Source organism: Urocitellus parryii, chromosome 4 (assembly GCF_045843805.1).
Source record: "Urocitellus parryii isolate mUroPar1 chromosome 4, mUroPar1.hap1, whole genome shotgun sequence".
NCBI classification, from domain to species: domain Eukaryota; kingdom Metazoa; phylum Chordata; class Mammalia; order Rodentia; family Sciuridae; genus Urocitellus; species Urocitellus parryii.
In genome coordinates, this window is record NC_135534.1 from 105,410,275 (window position 1) to 105,435,581 (window position 25,307).

Consider the following 25,307-nt stretch of genomic DNA (forward strand, 5'->3'; position numbering starts at 1 on the left):
TTTGCATAGCCCCTCCCCCTAGGTCTGGATGGAGGATACCTTAAAGTGAAATGACAGACCAGGAGAATAACAACAACATCTCAAGTAATCCCTTTGCTGCTCTTTTTGGCTCCCTGGCTGATGCCAAGCAGTTTGCAGCAATCCAAAAAGAGCAGCTGAAGCAGCAATCTGGTAAGTGAAGGAGTCAGTAGCAGCGGATGAGATGACCTAGAATGGAGTCTTCCCAAATTTTTACACTTAATTTATAATTAGAATTTAAGTTTGGGGCAGAAGTTGTTTTTGTTTTTGTCTGTCTATTTAGGACAGAAGTTTTTTGTTGTTGTTGTTGTTGTTTTTTTGCTGTTGATTTTTTGTTTGGGAGGCCTTCCCTTCCCCTTTCCTTCTTTTTTAGAAAGAAATCAGATAACTGTTGGTTACACAGGAACAGATGCCAGTTGTATCCTAAAGCTGTCAAGCTGCTTCATTAAAAAAAAGAGCCTAGTAAAAGTTTTTTAAATAAATTTTTTTTAACATAGGAAACCAAGGTGGTTGGTATGAAAACAAGTCACAAGCAGCTGTAGACAGCAGATATAAAAGGAAAATTTATGAAAGCATTTTACCTGGTACTTAAGAGGCTTTCTCAAGCAAAGTACTTCTTTTTTTTTTTTTTTTTTTTTAAATATTTATTTTTTAGTTCTCGGCGGACACAACATCTTTGTTGGTATGTGGTGCTGAGGATCGAACCCGGGCCGCACGCATGCCAGGCGAGCGCGCTACCGCTTGAGCCACATCCCCAGCCCAGCAAAGTACTTCTTCTGTTCTTCTGCCTCTCTTTTGTAGCTTAGTACTGTTAAAACAGACTGTTTTGAAACAAAATCAGAATAATCTCTCACCAGAAAAATGGCTTACCTCATTTTAAATCAAATTTAAGGTCAAGTTCATTTCCTTCTCCTATGAGGAGACATAGACTAAAATAATTACTATGGTATCTCTTAAATATAATAGTGTCTTGAGGACATTCACAATCTTTAAACTACAAATTTGTCCTTTCTCCTCTGTCCAAAAAGAATAATAGTGTTTCTCTTTTGAGAAAAGGAGAATGTTTATATTTTGCCTTTTTTTATTTTTTAAAAATGTCAGATGCATAGCAGAGTTGTCCTTGCTTTGTGATTAGGGTTGAAGAAAAAGGAGGTAAAGGCAAGACAGATCTCTAGTAGACAGAGTGATAGTTGAAGCAAGAAACAAGTGCAATGCTAACTTCTTAACCAGCAGTAAATAGACGTAAGGCTGGCGAGTGGAGAGCATTGCAAATGGCAAACCGTGGGAATGAGGCAGAGGCACATGCCCTTCTGTTACTATTTTGGCAACTCATCATTTTAGTTTGTTTACGCTGATTTTATTGTGCCACTAGGTCCAAACTGTTTGCCACCACCAGTTAGTACTTTGCCAAAACCTTTGACCTCCAAAATTGAAGTTCGCTTTTACTAAACTCAGAACTCAAAATACTGAAGCAACTCTTAGTTCTGAGAGTTTTGTCTGGACTTTCAGAATACCCATCCTATCAAGAGAAAAGAAATATGAGTTCATCTGGCTTTTATAGTACTGACTGTTATAATCATTCAACATGAGTGCATTCTAAGAGGTGGTCTTTATAAACAAATTTAAGGGACTCAGTCAATAAGGAAAAAGTGAAACCAGGGAGGAAAAAAAAAAAAAAGCTGTAACAAACAACTTATATATTATATACAATAATCAAATGATGAAAAAATCCAATCTCACTTTTTTTTTTTTTTTTTTTAGTACAGGGAATTGAACCCTGAGCAATATCCCCAGGCTTTTTTAGTTTTTATTTTGAGACAGGGTCTCACTAAGTTACTTAGGGCCTCACTAAGTTGCTGAGGCTGACTTTGAACTTGTGATCCTCCTGCCTAAGCCTCTTTGAGTTACTGGGATTACAGGTGTGCACCAGTCTCACTTTTTAATGCTGTTTTGTTTTGTTTTGAGACAGGATCTTACTAAGTTGCCCAGGCCAATCTCAAATTTAAATTCCTCCCTCCTCCTATCTCAGCCTCACAAATTTCTAGGATTATAGGCATGAGCCATATGTGTGCCCACCATGCCCAGCTGAGCCTACTAAAACAACAATTATGACATTTTTATTTTATTTTATTTTTTGGTACTGGGGATTTAAGCCAGGGGTACTTAACCACTGAGGTACATCCCCAGTTCTTTTTATTTTGTTATTTTGAGACAGAATCTAAGTTTCTTAAGGCCTTGCTAAGTTGCTGAGACTGGCCTCAAACTTGTGATACTCTTGTTTCAGCCTCCTGAGTTGTTGGGATTATAGGCATATACCACCGCATGTGGCTTGAATTAGGTCATTTTTTTACCTGTGAAATTTATGAAGATTTAATGGGCACAGTGGCTCATGCCTATAATCTCAGCAACTCAGGAAACTGGGCAAGAGGATTGCAAGTTCTAGGTCAGTCTGGGCAACTTAGCAAGACCTTATCTAAAAATAAAAAATGAAAAAGGCTGGCTGTGTAGCTCAGTGATAGAGCCCTCAGGTTCAATCCCTAGCACTGGGGGGTTGGGGGGGGCGGGGAGAAGAAGAAGAAAAGGAAGAAAGAAAATAAAAAAGAAATTTATGAGATTCGAACAGATATTCTCGGTTTTTTTTTTTTTTTTTCCCCCAGTGCTGGGAAGTGAAGCTCAGGGGCTCTTACCACTGAGCTACTTTCCCAGCCCCAGACATTCCCTCATATACTAGTGGGTAGGCATATAAATCAGTGCATCTTTGAGGGCAATTTACTTGTATATGTTAAACTTTTTAAGTGGCCAGGCTCAGGCTAGAGATGTAGCTCAATTGATAAAGTGCTTACTTAGCATGGGTGAGACCCTGGGTTTGATCCCTTACACTGCAAAAAAAAAAAAACGTGTTCAAGTCCTTTGAGCCAGCAGTTCTGCTTCTATGAATTTATCATATAGAAATATACAAGTGAACAAAGAGTTACATTAAGTGCAGTATTATTTGAAATTATAAAAAATTTGGAAACAACCAAATCAGGCAATGAATAAACCTAGAGTTTCAGCAGCTACATTAGTTACAGTGCATGTAAAATAAATGCAATATAGTGCAGCTACTGAAAGGAATGAGAGCTGGGCACAGTGACACATCCCTGTAAAATCTTAGCTACTGAGAGGCTGAGGCAGAAGGATCTCAAGTTCAAGACCAATCTGGGCAACATAGGGAGATCCTGCCTCAGTGGGGGTGGGGAAGACATGTTAAAAGGCTAGCTAAAGAGCATTATGTATTATGTGATCCCATTTTTTAGAAAAAAGAAAAACCACAGTAATGAACACAAAAAGAGAAAAATAAAAGAGTCTGGAACACAGCTAAGTTGAGTGGTTTGACTGTAGGGAAGTGTTTCAGAGGAGACTTTCTATACTATATTTTCCTGTACCATTTTGTGCGGTTTTTTGTGTTTGTTTGTTTTGTTTTTTAGTTATAGATGGACATAATACCTTTATTTTATTTATTTTTAATATGGTGCTGAGGCTCGAACCCAGTGCCTTACACATGCTAGGCAAGCGTTCTACCACTGAGGCACAACCCCAGCTCCTCCTGTACAGTTTTGAGTTATTAAAACAAATGTGTCTCCTGGAAAAAGCCAGACATTTAAAATAATTATAGGCACTTTAATCTATTAGGTAATTCTTTCTTCACTAGGATTTTATATGGAAAGTAAAGCTGGGTTGTTTTTTTTTTTTTTTTTTTTTTTTTCTGGCAGTGTGGAGTACAATTATGGGTAGAAGTAATAAAACTTTTGCTTTGAAAAATATGGTAAGATTTATAGCCAGGGATTTCAGAATCCTGCACTTAACTTGCCTGACTTGAGATATTCACTAATTAGATGATTGACTTGTTTCACATCTGAAATTATCCTATTCTTCATTATTTTGGTAGTAGCCTTGGTTCTCTCTAAAAGAAAGGGAGATGGATGTTTAACAGCTTACATGTTCTGACAGATGAACTCCCAGCTAGCCCAGATGATTCGGATAATAGTGTGTCAGAGAGCCTGGATGAATTTGATTACTCTGTGGCTGAGATCAGCCGCTCATTCCGGTCACAGCAAGAGATATGTGAGCAACTCAACATCAATCACATGATCCAAAGGATCTTCCTCATTACTCTGGATAACAGTGAGTTATAGACTTATGGCCAATCTGTTCATTCTTCTGTCTTTCCAGCTATATCATCTAGTGGTTAAATTATTTCACAGTACTCCCTGGAGCATGGTGTTTATATTTCTATAAAGCTTTTGGTATGACCTAAAAGCAGTATTTAGACAGATATAATTTTTGTTCCCTTTTTTATAATGATTAGGCCATGTAACTACTTGCATTAACTACCTTTAGAGGAAAATGGAAATAGTAATCAAACCCATTTTCTTCTCACATGGAACCCTCAGGGACATTAGACAGTGATTTCCCACTGTCCTATATCTGTAGTTAAACCCCAAAGTTAGTACAATGTCTGGGATTTACTCTTTAAATGTCATGACAATAGGTTTATAACAAAACTGGTGCTCTGTAGCTAGGGAGGGAGGATTTAAATCTTTAGATACTGCTTTGTGTATCAAGATCACTGTGGTATTACCTGGATCAAACCTGGATTTAAGAGAAAGGCTATCAAGATTAACTATCTGGAACTGGGTATAATTACATGCACCTAAGGTCCCAGGAATTCAAGGCCATTCTTTGCACCAAAGCAAGGTCCTGTTTCAAAAAAAGACATCCTCCCCCCCCCCAAAAAAAATAGTGATCTGTATAAGACCAGGAACATTGCCCCAGTGTCCTTAACCTATCAGATTAAAACTACTTCCCAGGTGATCCTAGCTTGAAAAGTGGGAATGGCATCCCCAGCCGTTGTGTGTATTTGGAAGAAATGGCGGTAGAACTGGAAGATCAAGACTGGCTTGATATGAGCAACATTGAGCAGGTACCATTCTTATGTTCTTAACAGGTGCCCTCAGTAAAAATTAACATACTGTCAAATTGTACTCACCATTCTCTAACTGTGACATTGCTTACCTCCATCTCTCATGTTGTTTTTGGTTTCTTTGGAATCTTCTTACTACTATGGCCACATATCCAAATATACCCCATTATTTACAAACAGTTAAAATGCCATTTTATTTACAAAGCTTGCCAAATAGGAGTTACATCCTCCTAATCTATCCATGTATCTTAATGAGAATTGTCACTTTCTGTTTCATGTTGTGTTTTTTTAGGCACCTGTCTGATCTCACCTGTCAGACTGTTCAGTTCGTTAGTACAAAACTCATCTCTATCTTCTTAGGGTTTTTTGTTCTTGTTGTTTTGTTGTGTTTTGGTGGGGGTGGTTTTGAGATGCTAAGGATCCAATCCATGGCCTTACCCATGATAGGCAAGTGCTCTACCACTGTGCAGTATCTATAGCCCTCTTTCTTCTTTATATCCTAGCAAAATCCAGAATGCTGTTAGCTTTCCATCACTCTGATGTAATACAAAGAGAAGTAACTTATAAAGAGAAAGTTTATTTTACCCGTTTGAAGATTCCTGTCCATGATCCATTGGCCCCCTTGTTTTGGGCCTGTGATAAGGCAGTACATTATGGTGGGAGCCTGTGGTAAAGCAAAACTGCTTTTATTATGGACCTTTGAGCAAAGAGAAAGAGACTAGGATATGACAGTCCCATTCAACATGCAGGGCAATGATCTAAGGACCTCTCAGTAGGCTCCACTTCCTAAAAGGTTCCACCATCTCCCAACAGCACTAACCTAGGGACCAAGTCTTTAACATATAAATCTTTGGGGGAATCCAAGCCATGGCAAGTGCATTGTACCTTTCAAATAACTGATTAATATTAAAGAGATAAAAGTTTGATTGGAAAGACACTTAACAACTTGCAGTTTAACTTTACACATTTTGAGTATCTTTGAGTGAAGCCAGAAATCACATAGAGTAATAGATTTCACATGTAAGTTTAATCACTGATTCTTAATACCATCCAACAAATAGTCTTTTAATGCCTGTTCTATACTGGTTCTATGCCAAACACTTTAGGCTTTATTTAGAATAACTTTATATATATGATTATTTTCTAACATTTCTAAAGTAATAAGATATTGGGTCCTTTTTTCCTTTTCACTCTAAACCTTGTGATTCTTGTAATAACCTATTGTCAAAATTATTTTACCTCTTTATGTTCTAAGATTAACTTTGAATTTATTTAATTCGTTTATCTTTCTTAACAGGCCATCTTTGCTCGCTTATTACTTCAAGATCCAGGAAACCACTTGATTAACATGACTTCTTCTACAACATTAAATCTGTCTGCTGATCGAGATGCAGGAGAGAGGCACATTTTTTGTTACCTTTATTCCTGCTTCCAAAGAGCCAAGGAAGAGGTAAAAGAATAATTCCTATTTAATGCTTTATTATCCTCTTGGGTATGATTTTAGCATATAAGTCAGAGTTGAATCAGTGTCTTTCATATTGATTTATATACATTATAGTATCTTTGTCTTCTAATTTAATCTCCTTTCTGTGGATTGGAGTTCATCTCTTTCCCCAGTTAACCAATACCTCCCATTCTCTCTACAAACTTCTTTACATATCACACCCTTAAAAAATAAAAATAAATGGGCTGGGGATGTGGCTCAAGTGGTAGTGCGCTCGCCTGGCATGCATGCGGCCCGGGTTCGATCCTCAGCACCACATACAAACAAAGATGTTGTGTCCGCCGAAAACTAAAAAAAATAAATAAATATTAAAAAATTCTCTGTCTCTCCCTCCCTCCCTCTCTCTCTCTCTCTCTCTCTCTCTCTAAAAAAAATAAATAAATAAATAAAGTGATAAATTCATTTCCATTGAGGTGTAAGCATTAGAATAGGAACTTGACACTTCCAGATTGGAATTTTAATAGGTAGGTGATTTTTAAGCCAAAGAACAAGTCTGTCATGAATTTGCAGACATCCATAAGAGACCAATATTGTTTTGGGACACGGTGTCTTTTCCATTCTATTTATATCTACCCTTTTTCCAGGTCCTAAAGCTCTACTCTTCCCTTTCTTCCTTATGTTTGCAGATTACCAAAGTTCCAGAGAACCTGCTACCCTTTGCAGTACAGTGCAGGAACCTCACTGTGTCAAATACCCGAACAGTTCTCCTCACCCCAGAGATCTATGTTGACCAAAACATCCATGAACAATTGGTAGATTTGATGTTGGAAGCCATCCAAGGAGCCCGTGAGTATATAAGAAGATCTTTGAGCTTCTACATTTTGATTTCCAAATTTAAAATTTGTCTAATTTCATTAGAAAGCCTCAGCACCATTATGGTTCTGGTATAAATTAAGGAAGAGACCTCACACTTTGATCTTTGGATTTGATAACAATAGAATTATCAAAGAGTTTGAGAAGAGTAAAGAGCCATTGTGTAGCCGATGTGGTAACACAGGCCTGTAATCCCAGCAACTTGGGTAGCTGAAGCAAGAAGCTCTTAAATTCAAGGTCAGCCTCAGCAACTTATCAAGACCCTTTCTCAAAAATAAAAGTAAATGGGCTGAGAATGTAGCTCAGTGGTCGTGGGTTCAATCCACAGTATAAAAATAAAAGAAAAAAAGAGCCAGTTTGTGAAGATAGGGATATGGTTTAGTTTTGCCAAGCATGTGCAAAGCCCTGGGTTTAGTTCCCAGCACCTCAAAGAAGGAGAGAAAGAGTACCAGCGTGTAAATCATATAAAAATTCCAATGGCCTCCTTTCTCTTTCATGTCTTCTGTTAGATTTTGAAGATGTAACTGAATTTCTAGAAGAGGTCATTGAAGCCTTGATACTAGATGAGGAAGTTCGAACATTTCCTGAAGTCATGATTCCAGTGTTTGATATTTTATTGGGCCGAATAAAAGATCTGGAGCTGTGCCAGATCCTGTTGTATGCATATCTAGATATTCTTCTCTATTTCACTAGGCAAAAGGATATGGCAAAGGTAGGTCTGAAAGATGGTATGTATTCATTGTATTGGAGATTTAATTAATACTTGATGCTTCCTTGTCCTGAGGACTCTATATTATTATTTATAGAATAAGAGAAAATTGGTTTGGTGGTTGTATAGACAAAACTCTTTGAGACCCTCTCACTTTATTGTCTTTATCTTACCATGCAGACAAATAGTACTTATCTTCTCCTACAGGTTTTTGTAGAGTACATTCAACCTAAGGACCCTAGCAATGGGCAGATGTACCAGAAGACCTTGCTGGGAGTCATTCTGAATATCTCCTGCTTATTAAAGACTCCGGGTGTGGTAGAAAATCATGGCTACTTCTTGAATCCATCTCGGTCCAGTCCTCAGGAGATCAAAGTACAGGAGGCCAACATCCATCAGGTCGAACTGTTTCCTGGGATATCCTAGCCCCCTGGTCTTAGATTAGTGTCCTCAAGAACCACATATACATAAGGCTGCTTGAGCCTCTTTAGGAAAGCAAATTGGTATGGATGACTTTCTCCATAATGATGTGAAGAAATTACCCTCTTTTAGCATGGGCTAAGAGCAGGAGTAAAACCATTTAGGGTGAGAATAAGCTGTTGTGACTCTTGCCCTATGTGGTAGCACTTCCACTTCCCCTCAACTCTTGCTCTTGTCACCGAACTATTTCTTACCACTTAGCTCCTAAAATCTTGACTGAACCTCAGCTTATATAACTCCCTTTCTCCATCCCCCTTTCTTTTCCTCGACCTATGCCCTTTCTTATTGGGCCTCTTGACATAAATTATAGTAGAGATCTGGCCAACATGAGACATTTTAATGGTTGAAGTGGGAATAGTTTAAGTCTCCCATTCACCATTTAATCTTCACAGCTTTGTAAAACAGATGTTGGCAAACTATAGCAGTGGTCAAACCCAATCTGTCACCTGTTTTTTTTTTTTTTAAATAACATTTTATTGGACACGGCCACGTCCATTCATATATGTATTGTTTGTGGCTTGATTTTATGCTACCATGGTAAAGTTGAATAACTGCCTGAAGGGCCATATGACAAGCAAAGCCAAAACTATAATCTAGTGCTTTGCTGAAAAAGTTTAGCAAATACTGCTATGAAACTAAGTAATGCTGTGTGCAATTTGGCAGCTGATCAGAAAATTTCTCCTAAATACCCAGAAACATTTTTAAAAATTAAAATCAGGGAATGGGGCTCAAGGAGAATTAGGGGAAAGATTAGGATTAGCATATTTTTGGAAACTGCCAGTTGCTAAGGTTTGAGAGTAAGAAAATAATTAAATGTGAAATTGGAATATTCTGTGGTTGTGTTTTCTGGTCAAACAGTTCATGGCTCAGTTCCATGAAAAGATCTACCAGATGCTGAAGAACTTACTCCAGCTCTCTCCAGAAACCAAACACTGTATCTTATCCTGGCTGGGAAACTGTTTGCATGCAAATGCAGGCCGCACCAAGATTTGGGCCAATCAGATGCCAGAAATCTTCTTCCAGATGTATGCCTCGGATGCCTTCTTTCTGAATCTGGGTGCTGCTCTCCTGAAGCTATGCCAGCCATTTTGCAAACCCAAGTCCTCTCGGCTGCTCACCTTTAATCCTACTTACTGTGCTCTGAAGGAGTTGAATGATGAAGAACGAAAAATAAAAAATGTACACATGAGAGGTAGGGGCAACTGGCCTTCTCAGAACTGTGTGTGTGCGTGTAATTTCTAAGGCATTCATTCCCTTATCCTTTTTTATAAAGTAGCTCTTTCTCAAAAAAAAAAAAAAAAAAAACAAGGTGTAAAAAAGGTTTAATTTTTTTAAAAGCAGTTTTCTAAAATCAACAATTTAGCTTTTAAATGTTGTGCTTTAGTGAAACCTCTCTGGATATGGTAGCCTTCAGTATTCATTCATTCATCCTTTACAAAAATGAATAAAATACAGCTGCTATCCTCTTTGAACTCAGAGGCTCCAGAAAAAGTCAGGTAATTTTAATGTGCCATAGAACTAAGCTCTGAGAACCCAGAAAGAGTGAGTAATCAATTCTGCAGGAGTCAGAGGTCTTCATAGCTGAGCTTGAAAGATAAGTTGGGTTTTACCAGGCAAAGGAGCAAGAGTCTATACAAAGGGAATAGCAAGCATAGAAGTAAAAGCTGTGGAAAGTCATGAGTAAGGAATGATGAGACGTTCCAGGTATCTTAGAGCAGAGGAGGATGAGAAGTGGGTGGCTGGAAGTGGAGAAAATGGGTCTGAGGAAAAAGAAGGTTAAGGCCGGATTGGAAAAACTTGAGCAATTCAGAGAAATGAAAAAAAGAAAATAAAGGACTCATGATTCTGCCATGCAGAACAAATCCCTTCTTAATTTTGATATATTTCTTCCAGTTTTGTGATTCTTGCAATTATAAAAATGATACTTCTCAAAAGCAAATAATATTAAATATAGAAAAGCATAAAATAAATACAATTGGTCCATTGCCTATCACTTGGAAAAATTACAGTACGAAAATTATTTTTAATTTTTGGTGATTTCATTGATTAAGCAAGAGGTTTAACTATTTCTGTAGACAAGATATTTTTAGAGAAAGTAATGTGATGAGATTTGTTTTAAGAAGTTGTCACTGGTATAGTATGGAAGCTGAACAAGAATAAGGGGAGATTTGAGACCAAGATTCATGTCTGTGGCAAGCCATTTACCATTGCTTTTAACTTCTTTGAGGTTTGGACAAAGAAACCTGTTTGATCCCAGCTGTGCAGGAGCCAAAGTTTCCCCAGAACTACAACCTTGTAACAGAGAACCTTGCACTGACAGAGTATACCTTGTACTTGGGATTTCACAGGTAATTCTTTTGCTGTCACTAGAAAAGAACTATTTGGGAATGAACTATTTAGTTGTGTCTAAAACCAGAAGGTTGAAAGTGAGTCTTAAGAGAATTATTCTAGGGGCTGGAACTGGAGCTTAGTGGTAGAGTACTTGCTTAGCACAGGTGAGGCACTGGGTTCAAGCCTCAGAACAACATACAAACTAATAAGTAAAATAAAGGTTAAATTCTTTAAAAAAAGAGAGAGAGAGTTTAATTCTCAAGGCTAGCATTAGAAAATCTAGCAGCAAAAGAGAATTATTTGAATTTATTTTTGTTTACATGAATCAGCTTTGTCCAGGTAAATTTATTTTCGATTTTTGACCTGTTAACTTTTTTAAATTAAAGATACACTATTTTTTTTTCTACATTTTCAAAATTTTAGATCATTGTCTTCCTGTTGTCATTTAGGAAATGGAATTATTTTTATTTTCTGTTTCATTTTCTACTCTTGAAAATTTTGCTACTTACTACTTCTGATGAAAAAGCCAAGAAACAGAATTGGCAAAAATTAAGAAAATGTTAATAAAGGATTCCAGTGAGACCATCTATGTATCTAAGATAAAGAAGATTCTAGGGGCTGGGGATGTGGCTCAAGCGGTAGCGCGCTCGCCTGGCATGCGTGCGGCCCGGGTTCGATCCTCAGCACCACATACCAACAAAGATGTTGTGTCTGCCGAGAACTAAAAAAAAAAAAAAATAAATATTAAAAATTCTCTCTCTCTCTCTCTCTCTCACTCTCACTCTCTCTTTAAAAAAAAAAAAAAAAAAAAAAAAAAAGAAGATTCTAGAAATGTGAAGGTTTGAGAACTGTAGTTTAAAATTTTCCAAAGGGATCTAGTTCTGACTAGCCTTACGTCACTATAATTTTTCCCCCTTTTTAACTAAGTGTGACTTTCAGTATAAATAAGGGTGGGAGGTAGCAACTTGATCTTGGAAGTGGTATAAGGAATAGCAGTTTTTAATGCCTTCTCAGGATACTTAAATTAATAAAAGGCATTTTTCAAAAACCAGCAAATTACCGAAAAATGGTGGATATAGAAAACTCTCTAATAAAGCGTTTTTAACTTCTTTGAGGTTTGGGCAAAGAAACCTTGTAATTCTCTAATAAGACATTTTAAATAAGACAATGTTCAGCATGTGCTTAATCTACTTAACTGTCTAGATTCAAACAAAAATGAATGTCATCTAGTTTCTTTGCTGGCCTTAGACATTACCTATAGGATCAAAGGAAATAGTTTTGGATTATACACATAGAATCAGTTATCCTTAGCTTTAAATTATAGGTCTTCCTTTCAGTAGAGAATATTTGGGTGAAGTTCATGAAGAACGGTTTAATTTTATTTTAAACAGAGAGCTGAAGACTAACTGTAAGACATCCTCATAATCCCTCAAAGCACTATCGTTGCACTTTTGTTGTGTAAAACTATCCTGCTGGGCTTCTTGTACTTTGCCTAATAATTTTTATTTTACATAATATCTCACTTTATACCCTGCTCTCCTAAGTTGCAGCTGTTTGAATTGTGCACTTCAGTTGAAGGCTGCTAACTATTTGTAATTAGCTTCAATTGTGTTGAATACTTGGTAACATTTCCCCAGTGCGTTGCACCTTGCCTCTGTCCTGTCAGTAACTTGTGAGTGCCTTCTGTGTCATTAAGACTGCGTCTCCCTACATCTTTAAAGGGAATGCTAGAATAAATAAATGAGAATTTATTTTTCTAGAATGATCTAAACTAGTCTATCTCCCTATGAGCCTTCCTGACCCAGTCTCTTCTGCTTTCTTGGGGGCAGGTTGCATGATCAGATGGTAAAAATCAACCAAAATCTGCATCGGCTACAGGTTGCCTGGAGGGATGCTCAGCAGAGTTCTAGCCCTGCTGCTGACAACCTCCGTGAACAGTTTGAACGACTGATGACCATCTATCTTTCAACCAAGACTGCCATGACTGAGCCACAGATGCTACAAAACTGCCTAAATTTGCAGGTGTCCATGGCTGTTCTGCTGGTTCAACTGGCCATAGGCAATGAGGGCTCACAGCCAATAGAGCTAACTTTTCCTTTGCCAGATGGCTACAGCTCTTTGGCTTATGTGCCAGGTAAGCAGTTCTCCCTTGGGAACTTCCTATTTTTAGCCATCTAAGTTTAACTGGGTCACTTTGGAAGTTTAGTCCTCAAGATACCTTTCCTTAGTTATCATTTGTTTTTGGAGAAACAACTCAAACTTATAAATATCTACTGATCAAAGTATGAAGTTACTAACAGTATGTTCTCTGGCCTTATGACCCTACTGCTGTGCATATCAGAAAACAGTCTTCAAAAGATTAAAACGAAGCCGGGCACAGTAGCACATGCATGCCTGTAATCCCAGCAACTCAGAAAGCTGAGACAGGAGGATTGCAAGTTCAAGGCCAGTCTCAGTAACTTAGTGAGACCCTGTCTCAAAATAAAAAATAGGATTGAGGATGGAGCTCAGTGATAAAGCACCCCTGGGTTCAATTCCCAATACCAAAAAAAAAAAAGATTAAATGAAGCCAGGATTCTCATAGCTGTTAGTTTCTGTCATTTATATGGTTTGTCATTCAACTTACAAATTTCTAACTCTCCTGTACTCTTTTTAGAAAGAAAAAAAAATTCTTCTATCAGTTAACCCAGAAGGGAGATTGTATTTATATGTCAGTGAGGGGTTAGCAGACATGCATCAAATCAGGTTAAATTATCTTGATCACTGTATTGGACAAATATTGCTGTATCACAAATTACCCCAAAACATATCAGCTTAAAACAACAAATATTATTTCATTTACCATGGGTAAGGAATTCAGGCACACTAGGCTGCATGGTTCTGGCTCAAGAGTACCCCCTGAGATTGCATCCAAGCTGTCATTCAGAGCCATAGGAATTTGAGGATCCAACTACAGCTGGAGGATCTACTTACAAGCCCCCATCATGTGGCTGTTGACTGACCTCATTTTCTTGCACATTTGGCCAACAGCCTCTTCTCCAGGCCCCACACATCTCTCTTTAGTACCATTCATGATGAGGTAACTGGTTTCCCCCAGAGTGAGTGACCACGGTGAAAACTAAAAGCTTTTATAACCTAATCTTAGAAATGATATACCATCACTTCTACTGGATACTGCAGGGTGAAGCTTCTACTCTAGAAGAATGTGGGAAGGGACTGTGTAAGGGCATGAATACCAGGAAATGAGGATCATTGGAGGATCATCCTAGAGGCTGGCTGCCATAGTTACCTAATGTAAAAGTCTTGATAAGCAATTCTTCAGATACCTGAAGAATTAATTAAATTATGGTTAACCTTGTATTAATCTTGTAACCTGGTACTGTTAACACATGTTAATATGTTAATAATATTTTGTATACTACTGTTCATATATTTACTTGGATAAAAATTTAAAATGACATACATTTAAAGAAGATCCTAAGACCAATAAGACCTTAGATTTTTTTTTTTAAAACCCTTCATTAAGGAACGTGAAAGAGAGGAATATAAATGTTACTTAATACCAGCAGACAGATATTTGGCTAATTCTAGTGAATATTTTTTTTCAGAATTTTTTGCAGATAACCTCGGTGATTTCCTCATTTTTCTCCGCCGCTTTGCCGATGACATCTTGGAGACATCAGCAGATTCCTTGGAGCATGTCCTTCACTTTATCACCATTTTCACTGGGAGCATAGAAAGGTGAAGTGCTGAAAGCTTGGCTCTGTCACTGTTTAGAGCTGCAAAACATTCAGAAGACTTCTAAATCAAGAAATAAACAAGCCTGAATCATAAGGGGTTGCCTTCAGAAGTTATGTTAACATTAATGAACCACCTGAGCATCCTTATGGGTAGCCAGAAATCCCACTGTTGAGAGGCACAATAAGCAAAGGACTTTGCCCACAGAGAATTTGAACCTGCATTTAAGGTACCTGATGGGAATTCCACTGCTAGTCCCTGGTTAAAATAGTTACCGTACTGCCAGAAACCTTACCAGTGGCAGTCAGGTGCTAATGTTCCTCTACTAATTGTATGATACATAAGTTTGTTCTTGCTGTTCGGAGTTGGATGAGCAGTAAACTTAGTTCAATGTTATTTCTGATCTCTAGTCTTCCCACTCATAACCTCCAGCTCTCTTTCCCAAAGGAAGATACTATGACTTCTAGGATTCCTTTCTTCATTTTCTGATATGTGTACAGAAGTGCACATTGCTTCATAATAAAGAGAATGACCCATAATTCCCCTAGGCACATCAATGAAAAGTAGGTAGAATCCAGTCCGTCACTGTACTGAGCAAACCTAATTAGTCATAAACCAAAAAGTATTGATTAGGAAAACATTACAGCATTGTAGATAATATAAGTAAAACCTAATCTTTACCCTTAGAAGGCCTGGCAAGGCAAGTTTATCCAAGATGAAACTGTCAGAGAATAGTACTTTTTAAATAATGCCTTATTGTAGACAAGAAAGTTGAGTGGCTAAGTATTAAATAGAAACTTAAGTACTCACCCTCATACTTGTTAAACAGTCATCTCAAAAGTTAAATGGTGGGCTGGGGATATAGCTCAGTTGGTTGAGTGCTTGCGTCCCATGTACAAGTCCCTGGGTTCAATCCCTGGCACCACAAAAAAAAAAAAAAAAGTGGTGTACCCTGAATCACCCAATATTGACAAACTTAAAACTGTAGAAGTGCCTCTTTTTTTTTTTTTTTCTCCCCTATAATGAGAGTATAGCATGCATTGGCACCTCTTGTGGAGAGAACAGAGTAATAACTTTGGGAGTTAAGTTTATATACTCATCTTGCTTTCTGCCCTATTTTGCAGAATGAAGAATCCTCACTTAAGGGCTAAACTAGCTGAGGTGTTGGAAGCAGTGATGCCCCACCTGGATCAGACCCCAAATCCCTTGGTATCCAGTGTGTTCCACCGGAAGCGTGTGTTCTGCAACTTTCCACATGCACCCCAACTTGCAGAAGCTCTAATCAAGGTTTTTGTGGACATTGAGTTTACAGGTAAAGCAATCATGCAGCCAGGTGGGAACTACAGAGTTGATACCAGTGGAGTTCCATAGCTTGATCATTTATTGAACATCAGATAAATTTAAAGCCATCATTTACCAAATATCTTCTGTGTGCCAGGCTTGGTGCTAAATGCTATTTTATATTACTAATGTGTTACCATTTGACTTTATTATCCTCATTTTTCACATGAAGACATGAATGATTAAAAGATTACATTATTTGTCCATGTCATGTAACTAATAAGTGATAAGTCCATCTCACCCCAAAAAAAAATCCTATATACTCTTTTCAACCATATATTACTAGTCAAATTATATTCAAATTAGGCTATCTGATTAAAACCTAACTCCTTATTTGTGTCTGTCCCAAGATGGTAAAATACTGTAATGAGACTATAATGTTTGAGAGATTCTTTATTTTAACCATACCATCTAATTTTCTAAAAATCTGATTGTTGGATTAAGAATACCACAGAGCCCCCTGGTGCACGCCTGTAATCCCAGTAGCTCCAGAGGCTGAGACAGTAAGATCATAAGTTCAAAGCCATCCTCAGCAATGGCAAGATGTTAAGCAACTCAGTGGGACCCTGTCTTTAAATAAAATACAAAATAGGCTAGGGATGTGGTTCAGTGGCTGAATGCCCTTGGGTTCCCGGTACCAAAAAGAAAGAAAAAAAAAAAAGAATACCAGCAGGGCTGGGGTTGGAGTCAGTGGTAGAGCACTTGCCTAGCATGTGTGAGACACTGGGTTTGATTCTGAGCACAATAAATAAATTATTTTACTAAAACAAAACAAAATACCAGCAAGCAGCATTCCGCTTCTCTCTCTCCCTGAGCTTCTCTGTTTGATTCGACAGTACCCTCTTACAGCTAGTAGGTAAGATATGTTAAGCAATTGTATAAGACCAGTTTCAAGGAAATGTCCTGCCATCCAATGATACATATAACTAACATTTAAAGAAACTATTAATATTTTACTGGCTACCTTTCAATACTTGTGTTTGTTTGGGGTTTTATTGTTGTTTGTTTTGATATTGAAAATTGAATCCAGAGGCACTTTGCCACTGAGATATACCCCAGTCCTTTGTTTACTTTCAGACATGGTTTCACTAAGTTACTGGAAGTCTTGACAATTTGCTGAGGTTGGCAGTGAACTTGTGATCCTCCTGCCTCAGCCTCCCCAGTTGCTGAGATAACAGGCATGAGTCACTGTGCTCAGTAACCTTTCCCTGTTTGGTTTCTGGCTTTGTTACTTGCTCACCTCTGGATCAAAAGATTACATTATTTGTCCATGTCATGTAACTATTAAGTAATACAACCAGATATAAAATGAGTCAAAACAATGATTCAGTGAAATAGTACATGTAAATCTTCATCGTACTTAAAGAACTGCACAATAAATCATTGTGGTTATCTCATTATATAACTATATAACCAAAGATTTGTCATATATTACAATATATTACAATTTCTATTTTTTCCCCAAAGGAGTGGAGACTTGCATTTAGTAGAATCAAAACGAAAATTTGGGTCTTTGAACTCCAAATCTTACACTCTTCATTATTATATTTATATGACCCAGACTTTGGTTCTTCAGATGCAGTATAGGCTCAAATTAGCTCCTGACCTGATATTTCAGAATAATCAAGAACAAATTGGCTGCACAGTTGGGGTATTGTCTATGAAGAATGCAGGAATTATGTAGTGTCCCACTCTGCGCATGACTTTTCAGCAACACCACAGTCAGCACAGAGGCCTCATTTGCATGCTCCACATTGGGGTGAGGAAGCATCTGTTACCCTTGTTGAGTAAAATATCTTTTACATCTATTTCCCTGTTGTTTTTGTTTTGTTGGTAAGCAAATGAGCAAACACTTGGTCCAACTCTAGTTTTTTTGAAACTCCTAGAGAAGATTTTGTCAGTAGCCTTGACACGTTCAAGATAGAAGAAAGTGACTACACATAGGCGTAAACTCCTAGCCACTCACAAATAGACCACCCTTGCTGATTTCTTGCTCTTGCTTAACTTTAGGAGACCCCCATCAATTTGAACAGAAGTTTAATTACCGCCGTCCCATGTATCCCATTCTAAGATACATGTGGGGAACAGATACGTATCGGGAGAGCATTAAGGTAAGAGAATTTTTGGTGAAATCAGTTGCGTCAGATGAATCCCAATGATGTGATTCATTATTACTGACACAGTTTTCTCTTGGGCTGGAACTTACAGGATTTGGCTGACTATGCCTCTAAGAATTTAGAAGCTATGAACCCTCCACTTTTCCTCCGCTTTCTTAACCTGCTAATGAATGATGCCATCTTCCTTTTGGATGAAGCTATACAGGTAAAAAAAAAACCAAACATTTAACTGCTACTATATCACCAAATCATTGTCAGTACATATTTTTGATCTTTTTAATCATTGTAGAACAATCCTGTGCCATGAGTATCCAGTCTTGAACACAAAAATTTATGAGTTTACCATTATGGAGCTTTCTAGGTTATTGTTCCATCACAGAAAAGATCAAGGGTCATTGAAGCCTCATAGGATGGGTACTTTGGCAGAGTTAAAAACATAGTTTGATGAAACCAAACCAAGGTACACTGGCAAAAGTCATCAGGCCAGCATCACCCAAAAAAATAATCAAAAGATCTTGTTTTTGGTCAGTAAGTTTCAACTATTTTTCCATCCAAAGATATCAGTAACAGTGGTTCATTAGACAATGATTTTTAGTCCTCTGTTCTAAAAGATCCAGATTTTTTTATCACTACTTAAAACTTATCTGGTTTGTGTTTGTGTTTTGGGGTTTTGTTTGTTTGTTTGTTTTGCCTCCTAAATCCTTGGCTATATTATGAAACGTGTTTCTTGAAATGTAAGATACAGCTGAGTGTCTCTTAGCTCCTGCAGTGCATCTTTTCCTCAACCATCCATATGAAACTGTTCATTACTCCACTAAAAACCTGGGTTCCCAGACAGAAAAACTTCCCTTCCCTATAAACTACAATAGTGACCTAAAGGAAGATGAGATAGGTAAATCCTGAGGGTAGCCTATTGGACAGTCATGAGCTCCTCTTATTGGTTTGGTTTATGAGAAAAGTTCCTGCTCTTTTCATAAACTTACACTCTTAAAATAGATTTTCTGAGAAAATGAGAATAGGTTCTGTTATAAACAGACCCTGAAAAGGAAGAACAGTAGAGCCAAAGAATGAAGCTGATGGCATTTTTCAATGAGACTATATAACTTGACTTGTTTGCTATAACAGTAAGGATGATGAGAGGTAGAGTTTTAAATAATTATGGTTCTTGCATATTTGATAGAGCTTTCATTTTTGGTAAATGGGTTTTGATTTGTGGGGTTTTTGTTTTACATTTTTTATCTTTCAGGAAGGATTCATTGTTTCTTCCTTGCAGCCTAGTGTTTGGGCCTGGGTTTCTTGTATTATGCCATTTTTCTTCCTTTTAGTTTTTGGGTACTGGGGATTAAATCCAGAGATGTTTTACCACTGAGCCACATCCCCATCCCTTTTTTATTTTTTGAGACAGGGTCTCAGTAAATTAAGTTGCTTAAGATCTTGTTTAGTTGCTGAGGCTGGCCTTGAATTTGCAATCCTCCTGCCTCAAGCTCCTGAGTCACAGGGATTACAGACACTAGGATTACCGCACCCAGCTATCAAAAGTTCTTTTATGCTTCCGTCTTTGCTGACAAATAAAGACTCATCTCTTATATGATCTCTGGTTTTCCCAGCCAAGAGTGGATTTTAAACAAGACCTCTTAAATGTCATGTTCCTTCAATTGCACTTTTCTTCTCTAATATATCCCACCTCTGGTTTCTTTAGTATTTGAGCAAGATAAAGATCCAGCAGATTGAGAAGGACCGAGGTGAATGGGATAGTCTGACCCCAGAAGCCCGCCGAGAGAAAGAGGCTGGCCTGCAGATGTTTGGGCAGTTGGCACGTTTTCATAACATCATGTCCAATGAAACAATTGGTACACTTGCCTTCCTAACATCAGGTAAGGACACAGAAAAAATGGAGTCATCAAGATCTGCTTCACTTGGGGGATCAGCCCACTTGAAACTAAGAATGTGCACTCTGGGATAGTATCCTCTATGTTTGAGAGGGAAACAGATCACTAGGAAAGCTTCAAAAAGAAGATCAATGCCAGCTGGGCAAAGTAGCCTCTAATCCCGTCTATTCAGGAGTCTCGGGCACAAGAATCACAAGTTTAAGGCCAACTCAGTTGAGCAAGATCCTGCCTCACAATAAACAATGAAAAGGGCTGGGGATGTAGCTCAGCAATAGAGGGCTTGCCTAGCATGTATAAAGCCCCTGGTCCATCCCCAGCACTGCAAAATAAATAATATCTCATGGTGTAATCACAAACTGAAAAACTATGAAGTCTTTGAAAATGGTGTAAATCAATGTTATTCTATAAAACTTTCTGTGATGGTGGAAATGATCTATAATTCTGGGCTGCCCAGGTCTATACATAGCAGCCACACATGACTGTTGAACACTTGAAATTTGGCTAATGTGACTGAGGAGTTGAACTTTTAATTTCATTTTAATTGATTTAAATTGTAAAAGTGGCAATGGTTGTTCAGTGGTAGAGCACTTTCCTAGCATGCATGATGCATTAGGTATGATCCTCAGCACCACATTAAAAATAAACAAAAGTGATTGTGTCCATCTATAACTAAAAATAGATAAATCAATTATAAAAGTACATGTGGCCAGTTGGTACCCTATTTACAGGAACCTCTCTTTACTAAAATGGTAAGATATCTCTGTAATAGTTATTGAAAAAGGTTACAGAGGGCTGGGGCTATAGCTCAGTGGCAGAGCACTTGCCTAGCATGTGTGAGGCACTGGGTTTGATCCTATATATACAATATATAGTATAAATTCTCTTAAAGATGTATGTTATGTGTATAAATATGGACAAGTAAACTAGGATATCTAGCAAAATGATAACAGTATCTCTATGTGGTAGTTTTGTTTTCTTTTTTGTTTTTGATTTTGGCTTACCTACTACTTTGTGTAGTGAAAACATATCACTTATGTAATTTAAAAAATAGTAGCCCTCACAGGTCTCTAAAGAGTAAACAAGACATAAGTAAAAGATTATTAAATGGATTGAGTTTTCAGAAACTCTTGACTTTTTTTCCAGAAATCAAATCACTTTTTGTGCATCCTTTTCTGGCTGAGCGCATCATCTCTATGCTGAACTACTTCCTGCAGCACCTGGTTGGGCCCAAGATGGGTGCCTTAAAAGTCAAGGACTTCAGTGAATTTGACTTCAAACCCCAGCAGCTTGTATCAGATATCTGCACTATCTACTTAAATCTTGGGTACCTGAGATTGCAATTGGGCAAGCAGAAGGAATGCTGATGTTTTGATAGTAGAAGGACTAGTTGCTATTGCATGAAAATGGAAAAGGAATGGTTACTTCTAGTTGGTTGATGAAGGAATCTTTATATTATTAACTGAGATTTTATATGATTCATGGGATATTGTTGAGGATTTTCAACATTCTGCCTTGATCTGTACTAAGATAAACTTTGCTAATTGTACAATTGTTTGGGAAATAGTATTCCTTTATGACCATGGAATACCTGATAGATATCCTATGTGGAAAATTAGAAGTCTTTCTACATTAAAAGTATATTATACGGAGGCTGGGGTTGTGGCTCAGTGATAGAGCTCATTTTTTAAAAAATGTATATTATAGGGGTGGGGATGTGGCTCTGTGGTAGAGTGCTTGCCTTGAAAGCATGAGGCCCTGGATTCAATCCCCAGGACCACAAAAAAAAAGAAAAAAGAAAAGAAAAAAAGTACATTATAAGATAAGTGATGAGCATGATTGTTCCATGCCCATCTATTATCTTCCCATCAACCTACCCTCTGATGCTCAGTTTCTTTCTGATGCTGACTTTCCAGGGATGAGGAGAATTTCTGTGCCACTGTGCCCAAGGATGGACGTTCCTATTCCCCAACTCTCTTTGCACAGACAGTTCGAGTCCTGAAGAAAATAAATAAGCCTGGGAATATGATTGTGGCTTTTAGTAATCTGGCAGAGAAAATCAAGGTGAGGAGAGGAGAATTTGTTTCCTCATATGCTCAATAAAAATCACATTGTCACTGGCATGGGGCTAAACACCTATAAAACCAGCTACATACAAAGCTGAGGCATAAAGATCACAAGTTCCAGGCCAGCCTTGGAATTTAGTGAGACCCTGCCTCAAAATAAAATAAAAAGGACTGAAGATGTGGCTTCATGGTAGAGCACTTGCCTAGATCATTTGAGGCCCTGAGTTTAATCTCTAGTACCATACATACACTCAAAAAAGATCACTTTGACAGGGACTGGGGTTTTACCTCAGTAATAGAGCACTTACCTAGCATGTGTGAGCCCTAGGTTCAGTTCTCAGCACTGTAACAAAATGTTGATTGCAAAAATCACATTGCCAACTCAACTGTGCTTAATTTTGCCCTATTTCAGGGAGAAAAAAGTTTGCCTTGAGAAACTAGAAATAGGTGATTCTTCTTTGTCAGTCAGTAACCGGAGCTTCCATCTTCTTATTTTGCCCAGTATGTATTCAGTAGGCTGAGGCAGGAGGATCACACATTCAAAGCCAGCCTCAGCAACTTAGTGAGGCCCTGTCCCCAAAAAAATAAAAAAAATGGGTTAGGGATATGGCTTAGTGGTTAAGCCATCCTGGGTTGAATCCCCAATACCAAAAATATATACATTTGTTGTATATATTTTTTATATAACAATATATAGTGTGTGTGTATATATAAATTATATAACAATATATAGTATATATATTATACTTTTTTTTTTTTTTTTTTTTTGGTACTGGGATTAAACTTGGGGGCACTTGACCACTGAGACAAATCCCAGCGCTGTTGTGTATTTCATTTAGAGACATGTCTCACTGAGTTGCTTAGCGCTTTGACGTTGCTAAGGCTGGCTTTGAACTAGAGATCCTCCTGCCTCAGCATCCCAAGTTGCTGGGATGATAGGCATGCACCACCATGCCTGGCTGTAACATATATTTATATATTTTTATATGTGTGTGCGTATGTGTGTGTGTGTGTGTATACACACACATTTATAACATGTGTATATAACATATATATATATATACATGACATATATCCAAAAAAAATTACTCTTTTTTCACCTAAGAACAAGAATAGAAATTAAAGAAACAACTTCTAAAAGAAAAGAATATATATTTTTGGAAGCTTTTTATGAAAACTTCCCAGAGTTACTAGTAGACTTGAAAATTTAGAATGTTAATGCAGAAGAACATTTTAGGATGAAATTCAAGATGCATAGTTTTCAGTAACTGATTTTTATCTTTCTCTGTTCTCTACATATATAGTTGGTAGGTAACTTACACTGAAATAGGCATACATTTAAAGATTAAACTACTGCATTGTATTCACTTAGTCCCTTTGGTTGGAATATGACAGCTCCTTCAGAAATGGTTAAGAAGGAAAAATGGTGCAGAAGTCTAATAGAAAAACCTTTCTTATTGAGTTGGGTATGGTGGCACATGCTTGTAATCTGAGTAACTTCAAAGACTGAGGCAGAAGGATGTCAAGTCTAGGCATCTTAGCAAGACCCTGTCTCAAACAGGGCTGAGAATGTAGCTTAGTGGTAGATCACCTTTGCATTCAATCCCCAGTACTCAAAAGAAAGGGAGGGAGGGAAAAAGAAAAGAGAATCAATATTCTTACTGATGTGAGTTTCTTTTTTATGGAGTTAGATTTCATTCTTGGCCTAGAGCTTAGCCAGATGAATCTCTAAGGATTTAGGTATAGGGATCAAATGTTTCAGCTATTTTTAAATTCCTGTTTCTGTTTATATCAAAATCCATAAATTGTTTTTCACACACAGGCTGCGTGACTAACTCAAAAAGTAACCCTCCTTCCCATCCCCTTTTGATTATGGCATTTATAATAGAACTGTTGCCAGAAAGATGTTGTATATGGTGTAGTTCTTTTCCTGCTTATGCTTATACCTGTTTCTAGTCATGACTGCCAGCAGGTGACCCAACTTGCAAGTTCGGAGTTGGGGTGCAGTATTAAATTTGCTTCTGAAATATCTATTTTGGCTGGTTTAAAAAAATAACAGTCAAGGTAAGAGCCCAGGCATGATGGTACATACCTTAAAACTAAGAATTTAAAACTAAGAACTGGGCATGGTGGCACATCTATAATCCCAGTAACTCGGGAGACCACGGCAGGAGGATTACAAGTTTTGAGGCCAGCATGGGCAACTTAGCCAGACCCTATCTCAAAATTAAAAATAAAAAGGGCTAGGGATATGACTCAGTAGTAAAGCGCTCTTGGGCTCAATCTTCAGTACCAAAAATAATAATAATTAAAAATAATAAAGTTAAGGTTTGTCATTGCTGTCAAGATTTATTAATGACCAAGATTAAGTTATAGCCTTTTAGCATTATGAATTCAGCTGTACTGTGAACATACTTTAACTAACAGGTATTGTGTTCTCAGTCTCTTGCAGACCTCCAACAACAAGAAGAAGAGACCTATGCAGATGCCTGTGATGAGTTCCTGGATCCTATCATGAGCACACTGATGTCTGACCCTGTGGTGCTGCCGTCTTCCAGAGTCACTGTGGATAGGTCCACCATTGCCAGACATTTGCTCAGGTAGGTCACTCCCAAAAGCAGCCCCAGAAGCAGAGCTTATTTAAATTATAAAAAGTAAAAAAGACAGGGCCGGGGTTGTGGTTCAATGATAGAGCGCTTGCCTAGAATGCATGAGGCACTGGGTTAGATCTCCAGTACCACATAAAAATAAACAAATAAAATAAAGGTATTGTGTTCAGCTACAACTTAAAAAAAAATTTTTTTTTAAATATAAAAGACAAAGGTTTTTGTTTTTTGCTTTAATTCAGATTTTATACTATGTAAGTTAACTCTGTTTCTCTCTTTGGACCCACCCATGGGGTAGCTATGAATTTTCCCCAGTTCACTTGTTATTTGGATAGTTGCCTCCTAAAATCTATAGAAAAGACAGGAATAAAGATAAATGGTAGCAATATTTGGATAGTTGCCTCCTAATATCTATAGAAAAGACAAGAATAAAAATAAATGGTAGCTTATTTGCTATCAAACACCTCCTTTTTTTTTTTTTTTTTTTTTTTCTTTTTGAGACAGGGTCTCACCATTTCACCCAAACTGGCCTCAAGCAGGAGTTCTGCCCTGCCTTAGCCTCCTGAGTAGCTGGAACTACATGTATACTCCATTGTCCTGTCAACCCCTTAACTTTTTTAAGTATAGCATTAAATAGAAATGGATATTGAAAGACTATTCATGTTTTACAGTTATGTAAGTTGACCGAGATTTAAGGCAGTTTTTAAATATCAAAAAGTAACTGGGTACGGTGGC

The 25,307-nt window shown here is 37.6% G+C and overlaps 1 protein-coding gene across 1 annotated transcript in view; it reads left to right on the forward strand.

Moving 5' to 3' along the window:
* Positions 1–25,307, forward strand: part of Ube4a (ubiquitination factor E4A) — a 33,902-nt gene that overhangs the window by 4,644 nt on the left and 3,951 nt on the right. The window contains exons 2-19 of the mRNA XM_026396315.2: positions 10–171; positions 4,009–4,182; positions 4,869–4,981; positions 6,279–6,431; positions 7,112–7,271; positions 7,808–8,010; positions 8,215–8,406; positions 9,346–9,679; positions 10,715–10,835; positions 12,648–12,952; positions 14,427–14,559; positions 15,681–15,868; positions 17,908–18,008; positions 18,106–18,219; positions 19,714–19,888; positions 21,047–21,227; positions 21,817–21,964; positions 24,409–24,566. Coding sequence (XP_026252100.1) covers positions 51–171; positions 4,009–4,182; positions 4,869–4,981; positions 6,279–6,431; positions 7,112–7,271; positions 7,808–8,010; positions 8,215–8,406; positions 9,346–9,679; positions 10,715–10,835; positions 12,648–12,952; positions 14,427–14,559; positions 15,681–15,868; positions 17,908–18,008; positions 18,106–18,219; positions 19,714–19,888; positions 21,047–21,227; positions 21,817–21,964; positions 24,409–24,566 — 3,074 coding nt within the window. The 5' untranslated portion in view covers positions 10–50. The remainder of the gene's footprint in view (positions 1–9; positions 172–4,008; positions 4,183–4,868; positions 4,982–6,278; positions 6,432–7,111; positions 7,272–7,807; positions 8,011–8,214; positions 8,407–9,345; positions 9,680–10,714; positions 10,836–12,647; positions 12,953–14,426; positions 14,560–15,680; positions 15,869–17,907; positions 18,009–18,105; positions 18,220–19,713; positions 19,889–21,046; positions 21,228–21,816; positions 21,965–24,408; positions 24,567–25,307) is intronic.